The sequence below is a fragment of the Ranitomeya variabilis genome, chromosome 2 (genome assembly GCF_051348905.1).
Source record: "Ranitomeya variabilis isolate aRanVar5 chromosome 2, aRanVar5.hap1, whole genome shotgun sequence".
In the NCBI taxonomy this organism is placed as follows: domain Eukaryota; kingdom Metazoa; phylum Chordata; class Amphibia; order Anura; family Dendrobatidae; genus Ranitomeya; species Ranitomeya variabilis.
Window position 1 is genome coordinate 427608629 of NC_135233.1, and position 20401 is coordinate 427629029.

At 49.1% G+C, this 20401-nt stretch overlaps 1 protein-coding gene across 1 annotated transcript in view; it reads right to left on the reverse strand.

Annotated features, from left to right (window-relative positions):
- CRY2 (cryptochrome circadian regulator 2) overlaps nucleotides 1-20401 on the reverse strand; it is a 42728-nt gene continuing 22327 nt past the window's right edge. Inside the window, exons 5-12 of the mRNA XM_077286924.1 lie at nucleotides 19156-19244; nucleotides 7801-7941; nucleotides 7245-7556; nucleotides 5845-5996; nucleotides 5274-5476; nucleotides 4746-4829; nucleotides 3784-3943; nucleotides 1-2253 (exon numbers count right to left, since the gene is read on the reverse strand). Of these exons, the coding sequence (XP_077143039.1) occupies nucleotides 3816-3943; nucleotides 4746-4829; nucleotides 5274-5476; nucleotides 5845-5996; nucleotides 7245-7556; nucleotides 7801-7941; nucleotides 19156-19244 (1109 nt within the window). The 3' untranslated portion in view covers nucleotides 1-2253; nucleotides 3784-3815. The remainder of the gene's footprint in view (nucleotides 2254-3783; nucleotides 3944-4745; nucleotides 4830-5273; nucleotides 5477-5844; nucleotides 5997-7244; nucleotides 7557-7800; nucleotides 7942-19155; nucleotides 19245-20401) is intronic.

A 20401-nucleotide genomic window follows, 5' to 3' on the forward strand; every position in this document is an offset into this window, starting at 1 on the left:
CAGGATATTGGACAATTTATTATACATTTATGTATAAACAGCATTATATTTACATACAGGAGAATGTACACAGCCTCAGCCTGTGCCTATCAAAACTTATATGATGCTCCTCTGTCAGGACAAGAGGCGTCTCTGGAGACGTTTCATCCATATATATAGGTTACTTCCATCATGGCTGCAACAGTTGCAGAACTACAACTCCCAGCAGGTAGGCAGATACACTAAGGAGCAGTGCAGGACGGAGGGGCGATCTTTTTTTGCTCTTCGTTGCGTCATTCTTCGAAGCTTAAGGAAACCCATTTAATTTAACCCCTGAAGGATGCAGCTTTTTTTTTTTTCCTTTCTGTTCTCCGAGAGCCATAACATTTTTATGACAAATCCATGAGGGCTTTTTTTTTTCCCCACAGGATGAGTCATTTTTAAATTTTTCTAATTTTGGGGAGTATATAACAAATTAAAGCTTTTTTTTTTTTCCACCAATTTTCTTTTAGTTTTAAGATCATTGCACGGAATAAAGACCTTTATTCTAGAAGTTGTTTGGTTTTATGACGTTTGATCAGTAAATCGCAAATTTAATCAAAGAAAATCATGGCTCCCTTGATCTGCTAAGATGTCACAGTTGCCGTAGATCGCAGCATATACGGGGGTTAGACAAGTGATCTGTGACCATGGCCTCCAGATTGGTGCTGGCACTCACTGATGGACGTTTTTGTATCCGGACCACCACTGATTTAACAGTATGGCGATTTGAAAGAAGGACCCCCAAGCTGCATGATCACCGGACGGACAGACTTCTCCAAATACCAGCATCCTATCTATATACTACAACCCCCACCAGGCCACCCTCATTATACACAGAGTGCAGTAGTTGTTATAGAGTTTTTCTAAGACCATCTGACAATCCAGAAAAGTCCTGCTGATACTGAATTCCAGGAGTTTTACAGCTCTGTATTCGTGGGGGAGCCCAGGTTTTGCACGTACCCCAGAACTGATCTTCCTACGCCTTTTCTAACTTGCCTGGAGCAAACTAAACTGTATGCTAAATATTCTACAGAGAATGGCGCCACCTAGTGGCAATATTAGGAAGAAATGCATGCTTGAAGTCATTACGTATGGCGGTGCATCCACCTTGCTCATTGTATTATATATACACATCTATATAATGTGGGTGCTAACTATCCCTTTAATCCTCCCTTCTGTCTGAAGCATAATAAGGATTGACAGCGCTATCCCATCAATCATTTTAATACTAAATTTCTAAAGCGTTAATTTACAGATTCTATCATAATCTCGGTGGTACTGCTGCTCTGGACAGAATCAGTCTCCTCCCCTCTCTGGCAGCTGACAGTGCAGCCCCTTCTAACTTCCCCTGTAGAATGAATTTTCTAAGGGTACGTGTCCACTTTAAGGATGGCCGGCGGTTTAGACAAAGCGGCAAACCCGCTCCGCCCTAAGCCCCGCCCCCTTCTGTGATGCGATGATGCCGGATGTGTTCATTGCACACATCCGGCATCATCGCACCCCACACATAGGGCCCTGTGTTTTACCTTGCGGAGGCGCAGCGTCGCCGCAAGGTACACGGACATGCTGCGATCTTAAAAGACGCGCATGCCCGGAATCGCAGGGCCGACGGGTGCGTGTTACCACGCATAGTGGAGACGGGATTTCATAAAATCCCCTCCACTATGCTGTAACATCTGGACACTGCGTGTTTGACGCTGCAGCTCTCCGCAGCGTCAAACACGCAGCGTTTCCTGCACGTGGAAACATACCCTTACGCTGCCGCGCCTTCTCCTTTGGCAGAAAACTCTTCCCATTGACTGCAGTAAACACGGCGCAGAGACCCGACTGCGAGGAGGGCGACTGAGCATGTGCGTCCAGTATGTAGCTCATCAGGGGAACACGCCCATTACTATAACATCTGAACACCAGGTGGCGCCATACTGGAAAATTTACTTTTTTTTTGTTAATTATTGGCAGGACGATCATTTAAATCTTCAGAGCCAGGCTCAGTCGCGCAGATTCGGGTGTGATTAGGGGTCTGCCGTGTGTGCGCTACCATCGCATACGTCATACGAGTGTCCTTACGAGCCAATGTAGCTGAGCGAGCAGGGAAACGCTCCGACACCCATGAGGTTCTGTCCGTAGGGCTGGAAATCATCATCCTATGTATTTGCGAACTCCGACATTCAGTCCTGGAGTAGAAGACGGGATGGGCAACGAGCGTCCATCTTCAGCACTATGAAGAATGCACTGTGAGGAGAGACGCAGGGAGATTATTAAAGGGTTAATCAGACATATCGGCTGGCACATGCACCACCACCTCTGCAGACAGCGCACATCAGGATCGATGGCACGGCATTTGCCGAAGTGGTGGGAAGGATGTTGTGGATCGTCCCCGTCTGGTGGGGGAGGGGAGGTGACGTTTTCTTTCAGCACCGGCCACAAAACCAGTTTACGCAAAAAAAAAAAAAAAAAAAAAAAAAAAATTATATATATATATATATATATATATATATATATATATATATATATATATATATATATATATATATATATATATATATATATATATATATATATATATATAATTTCCAGAAGTCGGTAAATAGCGGCAGTGCTGCCATCTAGTGTCCAAAGGATGCAACAACCAGTCTGCAACTCAATGTCACTCATTGGCATCGCTTCTGCTGAGCTGGTACAACTCAAATCACCCGTCAGCTCATCTCCGCTCGCAGCCTGGCACCGGCTCGGCAGTGCAGAGGGACTGGCGTTGGCTCAGAGATGCACTTTTTTTTTTTTCGGGGATTTTTCGACCAGTTTATTCTCATACAGTCTGAGCTTGCAGCTTAAAGGGAACCTGTCACCCCCAAAATCGAAGGTGCGCTAAGCCCACCAGCATCAGGGGCTTATCTACAGCATTCTGTAATGCATTCTGTAATGCTGTAGATAAGTCAAGTCAAGAAAGGCAGCGATGGCAATGGAGGGGACCGTGCAAACTTCTGTTTACATAAAGGGTGGGGGGCAAATATGCCCTAAGCCCATTATAGCAGGGCATCTATCCTCCAGGTGTTAGGAAACCACAACGCCCAGCATGCCCTGGCAGCCTCAGAGGCTTGTAGTTTCCCAACAGCTGGAGCGCAGCAGATCATGGCCTTACAATGGTGCGGTCCCAATTAAAAATGCATCTGTGCCCACAATATCAGGAACATTGGCTTCTAAGTAAGAAGGAGCCTGTACCGCTGTATCACTTCCCCCACGTACTGCCATCTAGTGGCCAAATTGATGCAAGACCAGCACAGGTGAAGAAGGTCTAATCCTGCAATATACATAAATGACTGTAAATTTCAGCATTTCCACCAACCTGGTTGCTCCCAATAACGGTGGTGTAAATAGGCCAAATTCTTGTTTCTGTGAGAGAGGATCGGACCCCCGGGCACCAACTTATTCAGAGCAAGTCCCTTCCTTTGTCAGTAAATGTGCATTTTCGGGGCTATCAGCAGTCGATGGTGACTTTTAGGACTGAATCCATGTATAAATAGGGTGTGGGGCCATCTGCTACCTGGCGACTATGATGAAAGATGCTGCTGACGTGGCGCCGGTGGCCATGTGCCAGGTATCGCATCTGCATCCAAATCTAATAGGACACGAGCACGAGATTTGCAGACGCCTGGTGAGCGGCCATGTCAGCAGCGTCTCATACCTTCGGACAGATGCAGGACCCCTTTATCCAAGTCTGAATACTGATATACACGGCCCAGATGATGGCTCCACGTTCCTTACCTACACGAGGACACACGGCACCACAGCCGCCTTCAGAAGTCCTTAGCTGTTCTCTCCGCTCCGGCAACACTCTGTAGCCGCAACTTCTTCCAGGGCCCCTCCACAAACTCTGTGTACTTCCTTTTGGGGGAGTCGGGTGCACCAGGGGATAGTTTCGAAGCTTGAATTGAACAGAAATGAAAAATGAAATCCCGCTGTGTTACAAAGTGTTCGTCCTCTATGTATCACTGTACACAGACTGCTGCAGAACTGGTCAATGTGCTTGTTCCCTGGTCTAACACTCATCTCTCTTCTCCTAAACCAACTTCTAAGCTTATTTAGGAACAGCGGACAAATTATAACTTATTCTGCACCCTGCTATGCACCGTGATACATAGAGGACGGAGAAAACAAACGCTCACAAAATTTTGAATAAAACCCAGATTCGAAAAATAATTTTTAGCCAAAAAAAAAAAAAAAAAAAAACCCTAAAAAGGTGTAGATATCCTGTAAAGGTTTCGTAGCGAGCATTGGTCTTGGAGAGTCGGAGATGAAAGCCTCGACTTCCCGTGTATTGTAGACATTAAATATGAATGTGGCCATGTAATTGTTAGGAGCACATGAGCGGACACCGTGTTCAAGGTGCTAAGTTGCTGTTGACATTTTTGGCTAAATGTGAATCCCGCTGGCTTGATCGGGTAATTAGTTGACTGTCTGGACTACTTTTTACATTGGCGGCTGCTCCTGCATTACACAGAGTACATCAAAGTTATACAAGGGGCAAATGTTTCCAAAAAGGAATGTATCTGCAATGCGTCACCCTGGTATCACCGAGCACCTGTCACCCCATTACTTCAATGTTCTGTTCACTTTCTTCCAGCTGCCGACATTCGCACCCAGCGCTGGGAACCCAGACCGGACCCGCACATAGTCCTGGCACCTTCACCCTCATAGCAGACAGTGGCGTACTTGAGCGCTCTCACCTGGCTCCATGTGATGAGGAGCAGTGGGGTCACTCATGGGGCCACTGAGATCTTCTGCACAGGATGGGACCGAGGCCAGAATGCCTAAAAGACAACAGAAATGGTTTTCATCTCCAAAATGTACCCCTTTTCATTTTGACAGCAGCGTTTAAGTTGTTAAACAGCAACAATCAGATCTTGAGCCGCTAGCGGCTGATACAGACAGGTGCCGGCTGTACGACACACATGGCACCTGCCCTGTATGAAAGCAGCCGGCTCCGTACATGTAAACCCGACATGTGCTGTACATATAGGAAAGATGTCAGGCAGGGCATTAAAAAGACCTACAGCGCCACCTGTGTCTTTGGTTTGTACCTGACATTGCAGCTCATCCTTGCTCAAGGGAATGGTGCTGAGCTGCAATTACAATTTCTCGCATAGGCTCAGAGCTGCATCGAGAGCAGATGTCCCTGCGCCCAGCCATGATACATGGACAAGGATACAAAGTCTTAGAGGGGCTGCCTATGATGGCAGGGCGCAGGTACTCACAGAGGCCTCGGTAGCGGGACAACTGCTGGTAGGTCTGTTTCATGCGCTCTATGTTCATCCGGCTGGCCTGTGCGTGATTCACCATGGGTTTGGGATAATCCACTCCGATAATGCAGTTTGCTTCTTTCTGCACAGATTCGGGGGCGTTCCACGGCTCGTATATATAACGGGACGGGAAAGCCTTCAGCACTGGCAAATATCGTCTGCAAAAGAATCAGAAAGCGGAAAATATTTCAGTTAGGACTGACCATCTTATGTATCTTGGACCTCTCTACTCAGGAGGGAAGGACTGGGCTGCTACATTTCATACTCCATGTTTTTTTTCTTCCACAAGGGTTTGGCAGCAGCTTATTCCTCTATTCTAAACCGACCAGAGAGAGTATGTGTACGATGGGCCCACGGGGTGGAATAGGATGTGATTATGGGGGGAGGTTGAGGGAATATAACCTCAGCTAACACCGCGTCGCCCCTTTCTCAGTCACACTGACTCCATGATTACATTCGATACTGCAGCCCAATCATTTGCATTCGCTCTGCACATTAATGCCAAATTTTTTTGCACCCCTCATACCTGATGTAGTCTCCGCTGGGGTCTGTCCGTCTCCCGAAGCCCACGGGGCAATAACAGTGGAAGAACTGCTGGAAGAAGGCGCTGCACGACAGCCACATCCAGCTGCCGGCGTTCACGCTAAAGTCGGCATCCAGCAGCAGCTCGTCAAATACCTGGACACGGGGAGGAACAACAGATTACACCTACAACAGGAGGCCCAAGTGACACACGTCAGCATGGGAATGAAGGGACGAGCGCACACCAGACACAAGAAAGGAGTGGACATGATGGAATCAAATATGCCTGATCCTTGTTTTATCCCATATCTGCCATTGGGTCTCACATTTGCTGCACAATTTCCAGTGCACCAGATAGCCTATTTACAGTCCTGAAACCATGGGAGGAGCGAGTCAGAGTGTGGCTCGGTCATTGCAGACGTGCATGATTCAAATCTGTGATGCGGAGGAGTTCCAGAGAAAACGTACATATAAAAGCCAAAAAGAAGAAAAAAAAACTGTTTGCACTCACCAAGACCGATAGAAATTTCTTGTCTTTATTAGGACATGTGCGATACAGACAGGGAGAACATGTGAACCAAAGGACGACAGCTGTTTCGCGCACAATGTGCTTCCACAGATCTGTGGAAGCGCATTGTGCGCTAAACAGCTGTCGTCCTTTGGTTCACATGTTCTCCCTGTCTGTATCGCACATGTCCTAATAAAGACAAGAAATTTCTATCGGGCTTGGCGAGTGCAAACCGTTTTTTTTCTTCTTTTTGGATTATCATGCACTTTCCGGTTTTGTACCCGAAGCGCCCGTTTTTGTATGAGGTGTTATGAGCACTGGAGCAGCAATATTCGGCACACAGATAGATGATCGCATTAGGCAGCAGTGCGGGTATGACCCTTTTTTTCCTGGACATTGTTAGTACATATAAAAGCCGCCTAGGGACTATAGGGAATGATCTGACTAGTGCCAGGGGCCGGGTCCTGACTGCTTACCTCGCTCCCGTAGACCCACAGGGGGTCACAGAGAGAAACCCGTCAATCATAGGCTGGGGAGAAGCTTCTTGGGCATCTGAGCAGCTTGGTGCCCAGCCAGTTTTTAATGTGTTTCCCTAAAACGCGAAAGTGACTGCCTTGTTCAGAACCCAGCATAAGGACCGATGGAGTGAAAAGGAGTCGTCCTCTCTGCCTGACCATGTAGATGCCACGCAAATTGCAATTTACAACGGCTGTAAAGAAACAGTGTCTCCCAAAGATATAGATTGTTCCTGGTATTGCAGAGCAGCTGCACTGAACTTTATAGCGTAATTCTGCGATACCAGACAGTAAAATACACAACGGGCCCTGCCATGAATTATCACAAATGATCCAGTGTTATTACAGCTGGGGTCAGACCTTCAGATTATGGATTCTCACCTTCACTCCACATTCCCAGCTGTTCCAGAGATCCCCGCGTGTCAGAAAGCATGCAACAGCGTGCCTGGCTAGATGATGGATCCAGCCTTCCAGTCTCAGCTGCGTCATGATGGCATCGATCCATGGGAAACCAGTCTTCCCTTCTGCCCACTTGGCGAGGGCCTCTGGGTTCCTGTCCCAGGGAATTTGCACACAGATCGGATTCCCTTCCATTTGGTCAAATTTGGGATTATTGGTGGCTGCTGTGTAGAAGAACTCCCTCCAGAGGAGCTGCCCATACAGGGACAGTGGGGGAGGACTGTTGTTCTTCACCTAATGGGGACAATGAAAGATCATAACTACCAACACATACCACTAGAAGCCTGCACAGAAATTATCACATGCGAGATGTGAAGCCTTCACAGAAATCATCACTACCAACACATGATACTTGAAGCGTGCTAAAAAAAAAAAAAAAAAAAAAAAAAAAAAATCACCACCACATGCGAGACGTGAAGATCGCTCAGAAATCATCATATGCGAGATGTAAAGACTACACACAAACCCTGCACCTCACCTTTTGGTACAACTCCTTCAATCTGTAGTAGAAGAGGCGGCAGGACAAACAGCCGAACCGCAGGTAAGGACTGAGACCAGTGGAACTTGCTAATAAGGAGTTGGCGTTCATTCGTGGACGCTCGTAATTTGCTACCCATGCCTGAAAAAAATAAAAAACAGACTAAGGCTTAACCCCTTCATGACCCAGCCTATTTTGGCCTTAATGACCTTGCCGTTTTTTGAAATTCTGACCAGTGTCCCTTTATGAGGTAATAACTCAGGAACGCTTCAACGGATCCTAGCGATTCTGAGATTGTTTTTTCGTGACATATTGGGCTTCATGTTAGTGGTAAATTTAGGTCGATAATTTCTGAGTTTATTTGTGAAAAAAACGGAAATTTGGCAAAAAATTTGAAAATTTCGCAATCTTCACATTTTGAATTTTTATTCTGTTAAACCAGAGAGTTATGTGACACAAAATAGTTAATAAATAACGTTTCCCACATGTCTACTTTACATCAGCACAATTTTGGAAACATTTTTTTTTTTTGCTAGGAAGTTATAAGGGTTAAAATTTGACCAGTGATTTCTTATTTTTACAACAAAATTTACAAAACCATTTTTTTTAGGGACCACCTCACATTTGAAGTCATTTTGAGGGTTCTATATGGCTGAAAATACCCAAAAGTGACACCATTCTAAAAACTGCACCCCTCAAGGTGCTCAAAACCACATTCAAGAAGTTTATTAACCCTTCAGGTGTTTCACAGCAGCAGAAGCAACATGGAAGTAAAAAATGAACATTTAACTTTTTAGTCACAAAAATGATCTTTTAGCAACAATTTTTTTATTTTCCCAGCGGTAAAAGGAGAAACTGGACCACGGACGTTGTTGTCCAATTTGTCCTGAGTACGCTGATACCTCATATGTGGGGGTAAACCACTGTTTGGGCGCACGGCAGGGCTCGGAAGGGAAGGAGCGCCATTTGACTTTTTGAATGAAAAATTGGCTCCAATCTTTAGCCCACACCATGTCACGTTTGGAGAGCCCCTGTGTGCCTAAACATTGGAGCTCCCCCACAAGTGACCCCATTTTGGAAACTAGACCCCCCAAGGAACTTATCTAGAAGCATAGTGAGCACTTTAAACCCCCAGGTGCTTCACAAATTGATCCGAAAAAATGAAAAAGTACTTTTTTTTCACAAAAAAATTATTTTAGCCTCAATTTTTTCCATTTTCACATGGGCAACAGGATAAAATGGATCCTAAATTTTGTTGGGCAATTTCTCCTGAGTACACCAATACCTCACATGTGGGGGTAAACCACTGTTTGGGCACATGGTAAGGCTCGGAAGGGAAGGAGCGCCATTTGACTTTTTGAATGAAAAATTATCTCCATCGTTAGCGGACACCATGTCGCGTTTGGAAAGCCCCTGTGTGCCTAAACATTGGAGCTCCTCCACAAGTGACCCCATTTTGGAAACTAGACTCCCCAAGGAACTCATCTAGAGGCATAGTGAGCACTTTAAACCCCCAGGTGCTTCACAAATTGATCCGCAAAAATGAAAAAGTACTTTTTTTTCACACAAAATTTCTTTTAGCCTCAATTCTTTCATTTTCACATGGGCAACAGGATAAAATGGATCCTAAAATTTGTTGGGCAATTTCTCCTGAGTATGCCGATACCTCATATGTGGGGGTAAACCACTGTTTGGGTGCACGGCAAGGCTCGGAAAGGGAGGCGTGCCATTTGACTTTTTGAATGGAAAATTAGCTCCAATCGTTAGCGGACACCATGTCGCGTTTGGAGAGCCCCTGTGTGCCTAAACATTGGAGCTCCCCTACAAGTGACCCCATTTTGGAAACTAGACCCCCCAAGGAACTTATCTAGATGCATAGTGAGCACTTATAACCTCCAGGTGCTTCACAGAAGTTTATAACGCAGAGCCGTGAAAATAAAAAAATAATTTTTCTTTCCTCAAAAATGATTTTTAGCCCAGAATTTTTTATTTTCCCAAGGGTAATAGGAGAAATTGGATCCCAAATGTTGTTGTCCAGTTTGTCCTGAGTACGATGATACCCCATATGTGGGGGTAAACCACTGTTTGGGCGCACGGCAGGGCTCGGAAGGGAAGGCACGCCATTTGGCTTTTTGAATGGAAAATTAGCTACAATCATTAGCGGACACCATGTCGCGTTTGGAGAGCCCCTGTGTGCCTAAACATTGGAGCTCCCGCACAAGTGACCCCATTTTGGAAACTAGACCTCCCAAGGAACTAATCTAGATGTGTGGTGAGCACTTTGAACCCCCAAGTGCTTCACAGAAGTTTATAATGCAGAGCCGTGAAAATAATAAATGTGTTTCCTTTCCTCAAAAATATTTTTTTAGCCCAGAATTTTTTATTTTTGCAAGAGTAACAGGAGAAATTGGACCCCAAAAGTTGTTGTCCAGTTTCTCCTGAGTACGCTGATACCCCATATGTGGGGGTAAACCACTGTTTGGGCACATGCCGGGGCTCGGAAGGGAAGTAGTGACGTTTTGGAATGCAGACTTTGATGGAATGGTCTGCGGGCATCATGTTACGTTTGCAGAGCCCCTGATATGCCTAAACAGTAGAAACCCCCCACAAGTGACCCCATTTTGGAAACTAGACCCCCCAAGGAACTTATCTAGATGTGTGGTGAGCACGTTCAACCCCCAAGTGCTTCACAGAAGTTTACAACGCAGAGCCGTGAAAATAAAAAATCATTTTTCTTTCCTCAAAAAAGATGTTTTAGCAAGCAATTTTTTATTTTCACAAGGGTAACAGGAGAATTTGGACCCCAATATTTGTTGCCCAGTTTGTTGTGAGTACGCTGATACCCCATATGTGGGGGTAAACCACTGTTTGGGCGCACGTCAGGGCTCGGAAGGGAAGTAGTGACATTTGAAATGCAGACTTTGATGGAATGGTCTGCGGGCGTCACATTGCATTTGCAGAGCCCCTGATGTGCCTAAACAGTAGAAACACCCCACAAGTGACCCCATTTTGGAAACTAGACCCCCGAAGGAACTTATCTAGATGTGTGGTGAGCACTTTCAACCCCCAAGTGCTTCACAGAAGTTTATAACGCAGAGCCGTGAAAATAAAAAATAATTGTTCTTTCCTCAAAAATTATGTTTTAGCAAGTAATTTTTTATTTTTGCAAGGGTAACAGGAGAAATTGGACCCCAACAGTTGTTGCCCAGTTTGTCCTGAGTACGCTGGTACCCCAAATGTGGGGGTAAACCACTGTTTGGGCGCACGTCGGGGCTTGGAAGGGCGGGAGCACCATTTGACTTTTTGAACGCAAGATTGGCTGGAATCAATGGTGGCGCCATGTTGCGTTTGGAGACCCCTGATGTGCCTAAACAGTGGAAACCCCTCAATTCTAACATCAACACTAACCCCAACACACCCCTAATCCTAATCCCAACTGTAGCCATAACCCTAATCACAACCCTAACCCCAACACACCCCTACCCACAACCCTAACCGCAACACACCCGTAACCCTAATTCCAACCCTAATCCTAACCCTAATCCCAACCGTAACCCTAATCCCAACCCTAACCACAACTGTAACCCCAACACACCCCTAACCCTATCCGTAACCCTAACCACAAGCCTAATCTTAACCCCATTTCAAACCCTAGCCCTAATTCCAACCCTAACTCTAATTCCAACCCTAACACTAAGGCTATGTGCCCACGTTGCGGATTCGTGTGAGATTTTTCCGCACGATTTTTGAAAAATCTGCAGGTAAAAGGCACTGCGTTTTACCTGCGGATTTACAGCAGATTTCCAGTGTTTTTTTGTGCGGATTTCACCTGCGGATTCCTATTGAGGAACAGGTGTAAAACGCTGCGGAATCCGCACAAAGAATTGACATGCTGCGGAAAATACAACGCAGCGTTTCTGCACGGAATTTTCCGCACCATGGGCACAGCGGATTTGGTTTTCCTTAGGTGTACATGGTACTGTAAACCTGATGGAAAACTGCTTCGAATTCGCAGCGGCCAATCCGCTGCGGATCCGCGGCCAATCCGCTGCCAATCCGCTGCGGATCCGCGGCCAATCCGCTGCGGATCCGCGGCCAATCCGCTGCCAATCCGCTGCGGATCCGCTGCCAATCCGCTGCGGATCCGCTGCCAATCCGCTGCGGATCCGCGGCCGATCCGCTGCCGATCCGCTGCCGATCCGCGGCCGATCCGCTGCCGATCCGCGGCCGATCCGCTCTGTGTGCACATGCCATAACCCTACCCCTACCCGTAACCCTAACCCTACCCCTAACCCTACCCCTAGTTCTAACCCTAGTTCTAACCCTAACCCTAGTGGAAAAAAAAAAATAAAATAAAATTCTTTATTTTATTATTGTCCCTATGGGGGTGATAAAGGGGGGGGGGGGGGGGGGTTATTTATTATTTTTTTTAATTTTGATCGCTGTGATAGAACCTACCACAGCGATCAAAATGTACCTGTAAGGAATCTGCCGACTGGCAGATTCGGCGGGCGCACTGAGCATGCGCCCGCCATTTTCCAAGATGGCGGCGCCCAGGGAGGAGACGGCCGGACACCGGGAGGATCGGTAAGTATGAAGGGGTGGTGGGGGGGTGGATCGGAGCACAGGGGGGGTGATCGGAGCACAGGGGGGGGGGATCTGAGCAAGGAGGGAGCGGACAGCAGGACGGGGGAGCCGGCAGGCGGACGGAGGGGACCGGAGGACTAACGGAGCACTGGGGGGGGCGATCGGTGGGTGTGGGGGGGGGCACTTTAGTATTTCCAGCCATGGCCGATGTTATTGCAGCATCGGCCATGGCTGGATTGTAATATTTCACCAGTTTTTTAGGTGAAATATTACAAATCGCTCTGATTGGCAGTTTCACTTTCAACAGCCAATCAGAGCGATCGTAGCCACGGGGGGGTGAAGCCACCCCCCCTGGGCTGAAGCACCACTCCCCCTCTCCCTGCAGATCGGGTAAAATAGGAGTTAACCCCTTCACCCGATCTGCAGGGACGCGATCATTCCATGACGCATACGCTGCGTCATAGGTCGTTTTGGCACCGACTTTCATGACGCAGCGTATGCGTCAAAGGTCGTTAAGGGGTTAATGAGAAGGGCACAACTAGATCAGGATAGAACTTCTGTAGAGCTGAATACATCATCTATGAATATATCAAAAATATAGGATAATCAGTCATTATAAAATCAGGATACTGATTATCACTATGACAGACTCCGCTCTGTTATATCAAAACACCGACAGAAATCAAAGAGCGCATCAGTGCAAAATAGGGATTTTTGTGTGTACTCACCGTAAAATCCTTTTCTCCGAGCCACTCATTGGGGGACACAGGACCATGGGTGTAATGCTGCTGTCACTAGGAGGCTGACACTAAGCTGAGACAAAAAAAGGTTAGCTCCTCCCCTGCAGTATACACCCTCATGCTGGCTTCCAGAGACCCAGTTCAGTGCAAAAGCAGTAGGAGAATAATAACAAAGTACCATGTAACAGTAGAGTACAACATGTCCAAGAAAGTCATAAAACTGAAAACGGTAAAGAGCCGAACAGGCTAACAGGGTGGGTGCTGTGTCCCCCAATGAGTGGCTCGGAGAAAAGGATTTTACGGTGAGTACACACAAAAATCCCTATTTCTCCATCGCCACATTGGGGGACACAGGACCATGGGACGTCCCAAAGCAGTCCCTGGGCGGGCAACAATACAACCAAACAACTCCGTGTACCATCTGACTTACAAGTGCGCGACGGCTGCTTGCAGAACACGTCTGCCAAGAGCCGCGTCCGCAGAGGAATGGATGTGGACATTGTAGTGCCTTGTGAAGGTATGCAGGCTGGACCACGTTGCGGCCTTGCAAACCTGCTCCGCCGTTGCCTGGTGCCGGATGGCCCAGGAAGCACCCATCGACCGAGTGGAGTGAGCCCTAATCCCCGCCAGGATAGGTCTGCCCCTGACTCGATAGGATTCTTGGATAGCAGAACGAATCCATCTGGCTATCGTGGCTTTAGACGCAGCCAAACCCTTTCTGTGACCCTCCGGGAGAACGAAAAGGGAGTCGGATTTTCTGAAAGGAGACGTTCTGGAAATGTACCTCCGAAGGGCCCGTACGATGTCCAGAGTATGAAGGGCTTTTTCAACCCTGTGTTTTGGCTGCGGACAAAAAGAGGGAAGAACGATGTCCTCGTGAAGGTGAAAAGAGGACACCACCTTAGGGAGAAAATCCGGAGATGGGCGAAGGACTACCTTGTCCTGGTGGAAAGCAAGAAAAGGAGCTCGGCAGGATAAAGCGGCCAATTCTGAGATCCGTCTGATAGACGTTACGGCCACAAGGAAGGCAACCTTCCAGGATAGGACCGAAAGCGGGATGTCCTGAAGAGGCTCAAAAGGAGGTTCCTGAAGAACCCCCAGAACCAAGTTGAGATCCCAGGTCTCCAACGGCATTCTGTAGGGGGGTACGACATGTGAGACCCCCTGAATGAAAGTTTTAACTTGAAGGTTGGCAGCGATCCTACGTTGGAATAAAACAGATAACGCTGAAATCTGACCTTTGAGGGAACTCCGAGCCAAGCCGGAGTCCAAACCGGACTGAAGAAAATCCAAGATGCCAGGAATAGAGAATATGAGCGGAGGGCGACCTCGGAGCCTGCACCACGAGAAGAAAGTTTTCCAGGTGCGATGATAGATAGGAGCGGAAGATAACTTGCGAGCGCTTAACAAGGTGGGAATGACCTGCTGAGAGAAACCGGCTCGAGTTAGAATCCAGGTTTCAACAGCCACGCCGTTAAACGTGGGGCCCCTGAGTTCTGGTGGCAGATCGGCCCCTGAAGAAGATCTGGGCGGTCTGGTAAGCGCCAGGGAACGTCGGCTACGAGCTGAACGAGCTCCGCGTACCAAGCGCGACGAGGCCAATCCGGCGCGACCAGGATGACCGGAACTCCCTCCGTCTTGATCTTCCGTATTACCTTCGGCAGTAAGGGAAGAGGAGGAAACACATAGGGCAGTCAGAACTGATGCCACGGGGATATCAGAGCGTCCACTCCGATGGCAAGGGGGTCCCGGGAACGAGCAATGAAATTGAGAACCTTGGCGTTCAACCTGGACGCCATCAGATCCACATCCGGGGTCCCCCAGCGAAGGCAGATCTGCCGAAACACCTCCGGATGGAGTTCCCACTCCCCCGAGGCAAGGCCCTGACGGCTTAGAAAGTCCGCCGCCCAGTTTTCGACGCCTGGAATGTGTACCGCGGAAATGGTGGAATGGTTGGCTTCGGCCCAACGAAGGATGTGTGAGACTTCCTGCATCGCCGCCCTGCTGCGGGTACCCCCCTGGTGGTTTATGTATGCCACCGCTGTGACATTGTCCGATTGGATTCGGATCGGGCGACCCGCGAGCAGGGGGTGAAAACGAATCAGGGCGAGCCTGATCGCCCGAATCTCCAGAAGGTTTATAGGGAGCCTCGACTCCCGAAGGGTCCAGCGACCTTGGGCAGAGTGGTGAAGAAACACCGCACCCCAGCCGAGAAGACTGGCGTCGGTGGTTACCACAAACCATCGGATCGGGAGAAAGGATTTCCCCTGGAGGAGAGAGAGGCACCCAGGGTCCACCATAACAGGGCTTGTCTGGTCCGCGGAGATAAAGGACATGGACGGTCGAGTGATAAGGGACTCCTGTCCCAGTTGTCCAATAAAGCCTGTTGCAAGGGGCGAAGATGGAGTTGGGCGAAAGGGACCGCTTCCATTGCGGCTACCATTTTGCCCAGGATCCTCATGGCGAAGCGAATGGTTCGGGGATGAGGATGGCAGAGCGTCCGAACTCCAAGCAGAAGCTCTCGGGCCCTGGACCGAGGGAGTAAGACCAGACTCCTTGAGGTGTCCAGGATCATTCCCAAAAAGGAGATTCGACGGGCAGGAACGGGGGAGGACTTGTCCCAGTTGATCAACCAACCCAGGCGCGAAAGCGAATCCAAGGTAATCTGGACGCTTGCCTCGCAGGCCTGAAAAGACGGACCCTTTATAAGGAGGTCGTCTAAGTAAGGCAACACGACCACTCCGCGAGAGTGAAGAATTGCCATGACGGCCGCCATGACCTTCGTGAAGACCCTGGGCGCCGTGGCAAGACCGAAGGGTAAGGCTATGAATTGGAAATGGTCGTCCAGGATGGCAAAACGGAGGAACCTTTGATGAGGCGGGAATATTGGAATATGGAGATAGGCATCCTTGATATCTATTGATGCCAGGAATTCCCCCCTCTCCATTGAGGCGATGACCGACCGGAGAGATTCCATCCTGAAGTGCCGTACCTTTACGCACTTGTTCAGGAGCTTCAGGTCTAAAATGGGACGCACTGTCCCGTCCTTTTTTGGCACGACGAAGAGATTTGAGTAAAAACCTCTGAACCTCTCGTGTCCCGGAACCGGAACAATGACCCCGCACTGGCGGAGGGAATGAATGGCGCAAAGAAGTGCGCGAGACTGGGCGCCCGAACTGGGGAGGCGAGAGGGAAAAAACCGAGCTGGGGGGGAGGTAGAGAACTATTTTGTAGCCAGACAACACCAGATCCCTGACCCATTCGTCGTGTATGACGGAGAGCCAGACTTGCTGAAAAAGAAGTAGGCGTCCGCCTACCTTGGAGGTGTCGTCTGGACAAGTTCGCGAGTCATTGCGAAGGGAATCTGGCAGGTCTGGACCCTCTGGTTCTGGGCTGCCTAGGCTTTCCTCGCCAGGACGGATTTGGCCTAGAAGAGGGACGAACGTCTCTGTCTGAGCGAGCGGATCGGTCCAATCTGGAAGGGGCGGCAGGATTGGACCAGGCTGGACTGCTACGAAAGGGCCGAAAGCGAAAATATGGTTGACGCTGGAAAGCAGTCTTGGGCCTCTGTTGGGGAAGGAACTTGCTCTTTCCCCCTGTAGCGTCGGAGATAAGCTGGTCTAGTTTTTCTCCAAAAAGACGCCCACTCTGAAAAGGGAGAGAAATCAGCGACTTTTTTGAGGAGGAATCTGCGCGCCACTCTCTGAGCCAAATAGCCCTTCTGATGGTGATGGCATTAGAAGCTGCCGATGCTGCACAATTTGCTGCATCGAGAGAAGCGTACATTACGTAATCACCAGCCATGGCAATTTGTCTGGGGAGGTCCGCCATCTCAGAGGGAAGGTCCTGTTCGTGAACAGATTTTGCTAGGGCTTCTGCCCAGGAAACCATTGCCTTGGCCACCCAAGCCGCGGCAAAGGAAGGAGAAAATGAAGATCCTGAGGCTTTGTACACTGAGCGAGCTAGGGAATCTAGCTGGCGCTCTGTGGGATTTTTGATTGAGGCGCCATTAGGAACGGACAAGAGGGTTTTGGACGCTAGGCGCGAAACCGGAGGATCTACCAAAGGGGATTCCGTCCAGTCTTTAACAAGATCTGTGGGAAAGGGATATTTCGATTCCAGGGTCTTTTTGCCTGTGAAACACTTATCCGGGCGCTCCCTGTGTCGCTTGACAATATCCAGAAAATCTGGGTGAGAAGCGAACGTCTTATGGGAACGCTTGTTTCTAGTAAAGGAAACTGAATGTTCCAGAGCAGGATTAGGGTTATCGTCCACTTTAAGGGCGTGATTGACAGCCTCAATGAGGGAGTCAACTGTAGATCTAAACTCAGGAGCATCCGGGTCTAAGGATACATCAGACTCATATTCAGAGTCGTGAACGCTACGGCCCCCTAACGAGGGTGAGCGAGAGGCGGAGCCGCCAGAAGCTGAGTGGCGTGGTGAGTGCTCAGGAGAGGCAGGGCGGATCAGTTTTCTGGATGACCGTGCCTCTTTCTGGAGAGAGCGGCCCCTGCTGGCCGACGATTCCCCTGCTACGGAGGGATCTCTTAATCCGAGAAAAGGATTGCCCCGCTCCCCAGGAGGGTGCTGAATGGATTTGATAGCATTGGCTAAAAAATCCACAGACTGAGACAGAGAGGCGACCCACGCGGGGGGACTAGATACACCTGAGTCGGTGACGGTGGAGGGCTCCTGGGCACTTGAGGCATCGCAGGTTGAGCAGAGGGGGGAAATCTGAGGCCGAGGAAGTGGAGCCTGGCAGGTGGTACACGCAGAAAAAAAGGTAGTATGCACCTTTGAGGTTTTAGACCTTGTCTGGGACATGGTGTACCCTAGGTAACAGATTGCAGGGTCTAAGATAAGGAAGTGAGGGAGGCGCTGCTGGGGAGGACCTGACGTGGTCTCCTTACCCGAGGTCCTGTGTCCCACCGAGGAGAGAGGAAGAGCGGTGGAGTCGGAGACAGTCGGAGTTCGCAGCGCTGCACGTGGAGAAGCTGCGGCCGGAAGATCTGGAGCTGCAGCGTGCAGGAGAAGATCCAAGATGGCCACCGAGAGTAAAATAGGAAGTCTCGCAGAGAGCGAGAAGCGCCAGGACCGGCGCCGCCGATGATGCGAAAAAAGGGGCGGAGCCTATCGGGAGAACGGCCGAGCTAGGCCGAAGCCGGGGACTAAATTTGCGGCTTCGGCCCGGCGCGACGCCGCTGCGCACCGGAGGCTATGGGACCCGGAGAAGAACGTACCACTGCTAAAAAAGGGAGCCCTCCGACCGCCGCTGGCGACCCCCCATTTGCCCCCCCGAGGCACTTACCCCAATAAAGAAGCGCTGGGAGTGCTGCCCACAGATCCTGGTGAGCTGTGCCCGGGGTTATAAGGACGGTGCAGGGATTGGGGAGCCTCTGGCCACCATCCCCTGAAAAGGGGGGTGGAGAGGGAACCGTCCGCCACCATCCATCAGCCGCATAATCAGTGGTGATGCAGTGGGGGCTGCACGGACGCCACAAGATGAGGTGCCTCTGAACAGCCGAGGTTGAGACCTGGTGGGCAGGGCATATGTCTGGCAATCGAGCCTGGCTGCAGAAGAGGGTACTGGAGTGCTCGTCTGTAAAGTGGGGGGGTGGGGGGGGGGAGATCGGACCCTTGAAGGGGCCCGTCGCCCCTAGAATCAGCTCAGGCAGTGGCATCCCACGTCGCAGGAGAGAGTACGGAGAGGTGAAACTCCCGTGCTCGCATGTTGTTGGTTCGGGGGAGAACGGAACATGAAAGAATCCGTCGCCCCCTTCGTCCGGAAATAGAAAGGTTTTAAAGAAAAAATTCCAGTGTGCCTCCTACGGACACAGCTTGAACTGGGTCTCTGGAAGCCAGCATGAGGGTGTATACTGCAGGGGAGGAGCTAACCTTTTTTTGTCTCAGCTTAGTGTCAGCCTCCTAGTGACAGCAGCATTACACCCATGGTCCTGTGTCCCCCAATGTGGCGATGGAGAAACTGGATTTTGACAAAACTCGATGCTACTCCCCCCATACGTCTTACCTTCCGTTCCAAGTGACGGTCCAGACGAGCCAGTGCCTCGGTCTCTCCTCCTGGCCACACCGCAGCTCCTTGCTTCTCGCTTGGGAAGCCTGATGTAAAAGTAGATAAATGGTGTAAATAAGGTGGATAGCTCCTCCTGTCACTGTATAGATTGTACTGCGCTTTGCTTAGTTGCTCTGGCCTCTCTCCTTGTCACAAACTTTGGCGGCCTTCAGTAGATGCGCTGTGGATTATTATTATTTTTTTTTTTCACCTGAATTTGCTGGAGGAAAATCCGTAGCCGGTGACCGTGGCGGCAAAGTGGATGTTTAACCCCTTAACGACTGCCAGAATGCAGTAAAAAGGCGACCCTTAATGGGCATTATTAATAATAGGAATAAGTGTAATATTTTTATTGCATTTTTTTTGTAGATTTATTGACTTTTGTCTTTAGTATGATATTCATATTGTGGAGTCTTCTTTGTAATTTATGATATTTATAGTCCTGAAATCCCTGTCTTCTCAAAAAACAAACAAAAAAACCAAACTACTCTTGCACTGCTTTCTAGATGTTCATTCCACCCCTCAAAAATCAGAATAAGGCTCAGCTCACACTTATCCTGCGCTCTCCGCTGAGCGCTTACACCAGGATTTCGGTGATAATTCTAAAAAAAAAAAAAAAAAAATGCGATTTAGACAAAACCCTGGAGAGGATCACTCACTATAATGAGGCAGATGGAGACACTTTGGACTCTGTCTGGTCTCTGTTCCATCATTTTAGGAGTTTTTTTAGCTCACAAATGTGGTTGACCACAGTTCTGTGAACGCCTAAATTGATGTAGACCACCAGAGTAGACACCAAACGAAGTCCAAAGTGACTCCATCTGCCTCATTATGATGAGTGGTTCTATCGGGGGAGGGGGGGTCAAGCCTGAAAAGCATGTTTGTGGGATTTACACGGAAACCCTGAGGTGCTCAGAGTAGAATTCACTGCACCCTAGATGAAATCGTTAAGCAGTGACGTTTCTAATATGGGGGTCACCTGGAGGGGCCTCTGCTGTTCTGGTCCCTCAGGGGCTCGGCTAATGGGAGTCCACAATCTATACACACAGAATCTACATTCTAAATACAGAGTAGCGCTCCTTCCCATCCAATCCTCGCAGTGTGCTCAAAACAGTGTGCAACCACATATGGGGTCCTGCCATGTTCCGTAAACACTGCAGTGTGGAAAATATACATTTGGTGCTAAAACGGTATTTTAGTGGAA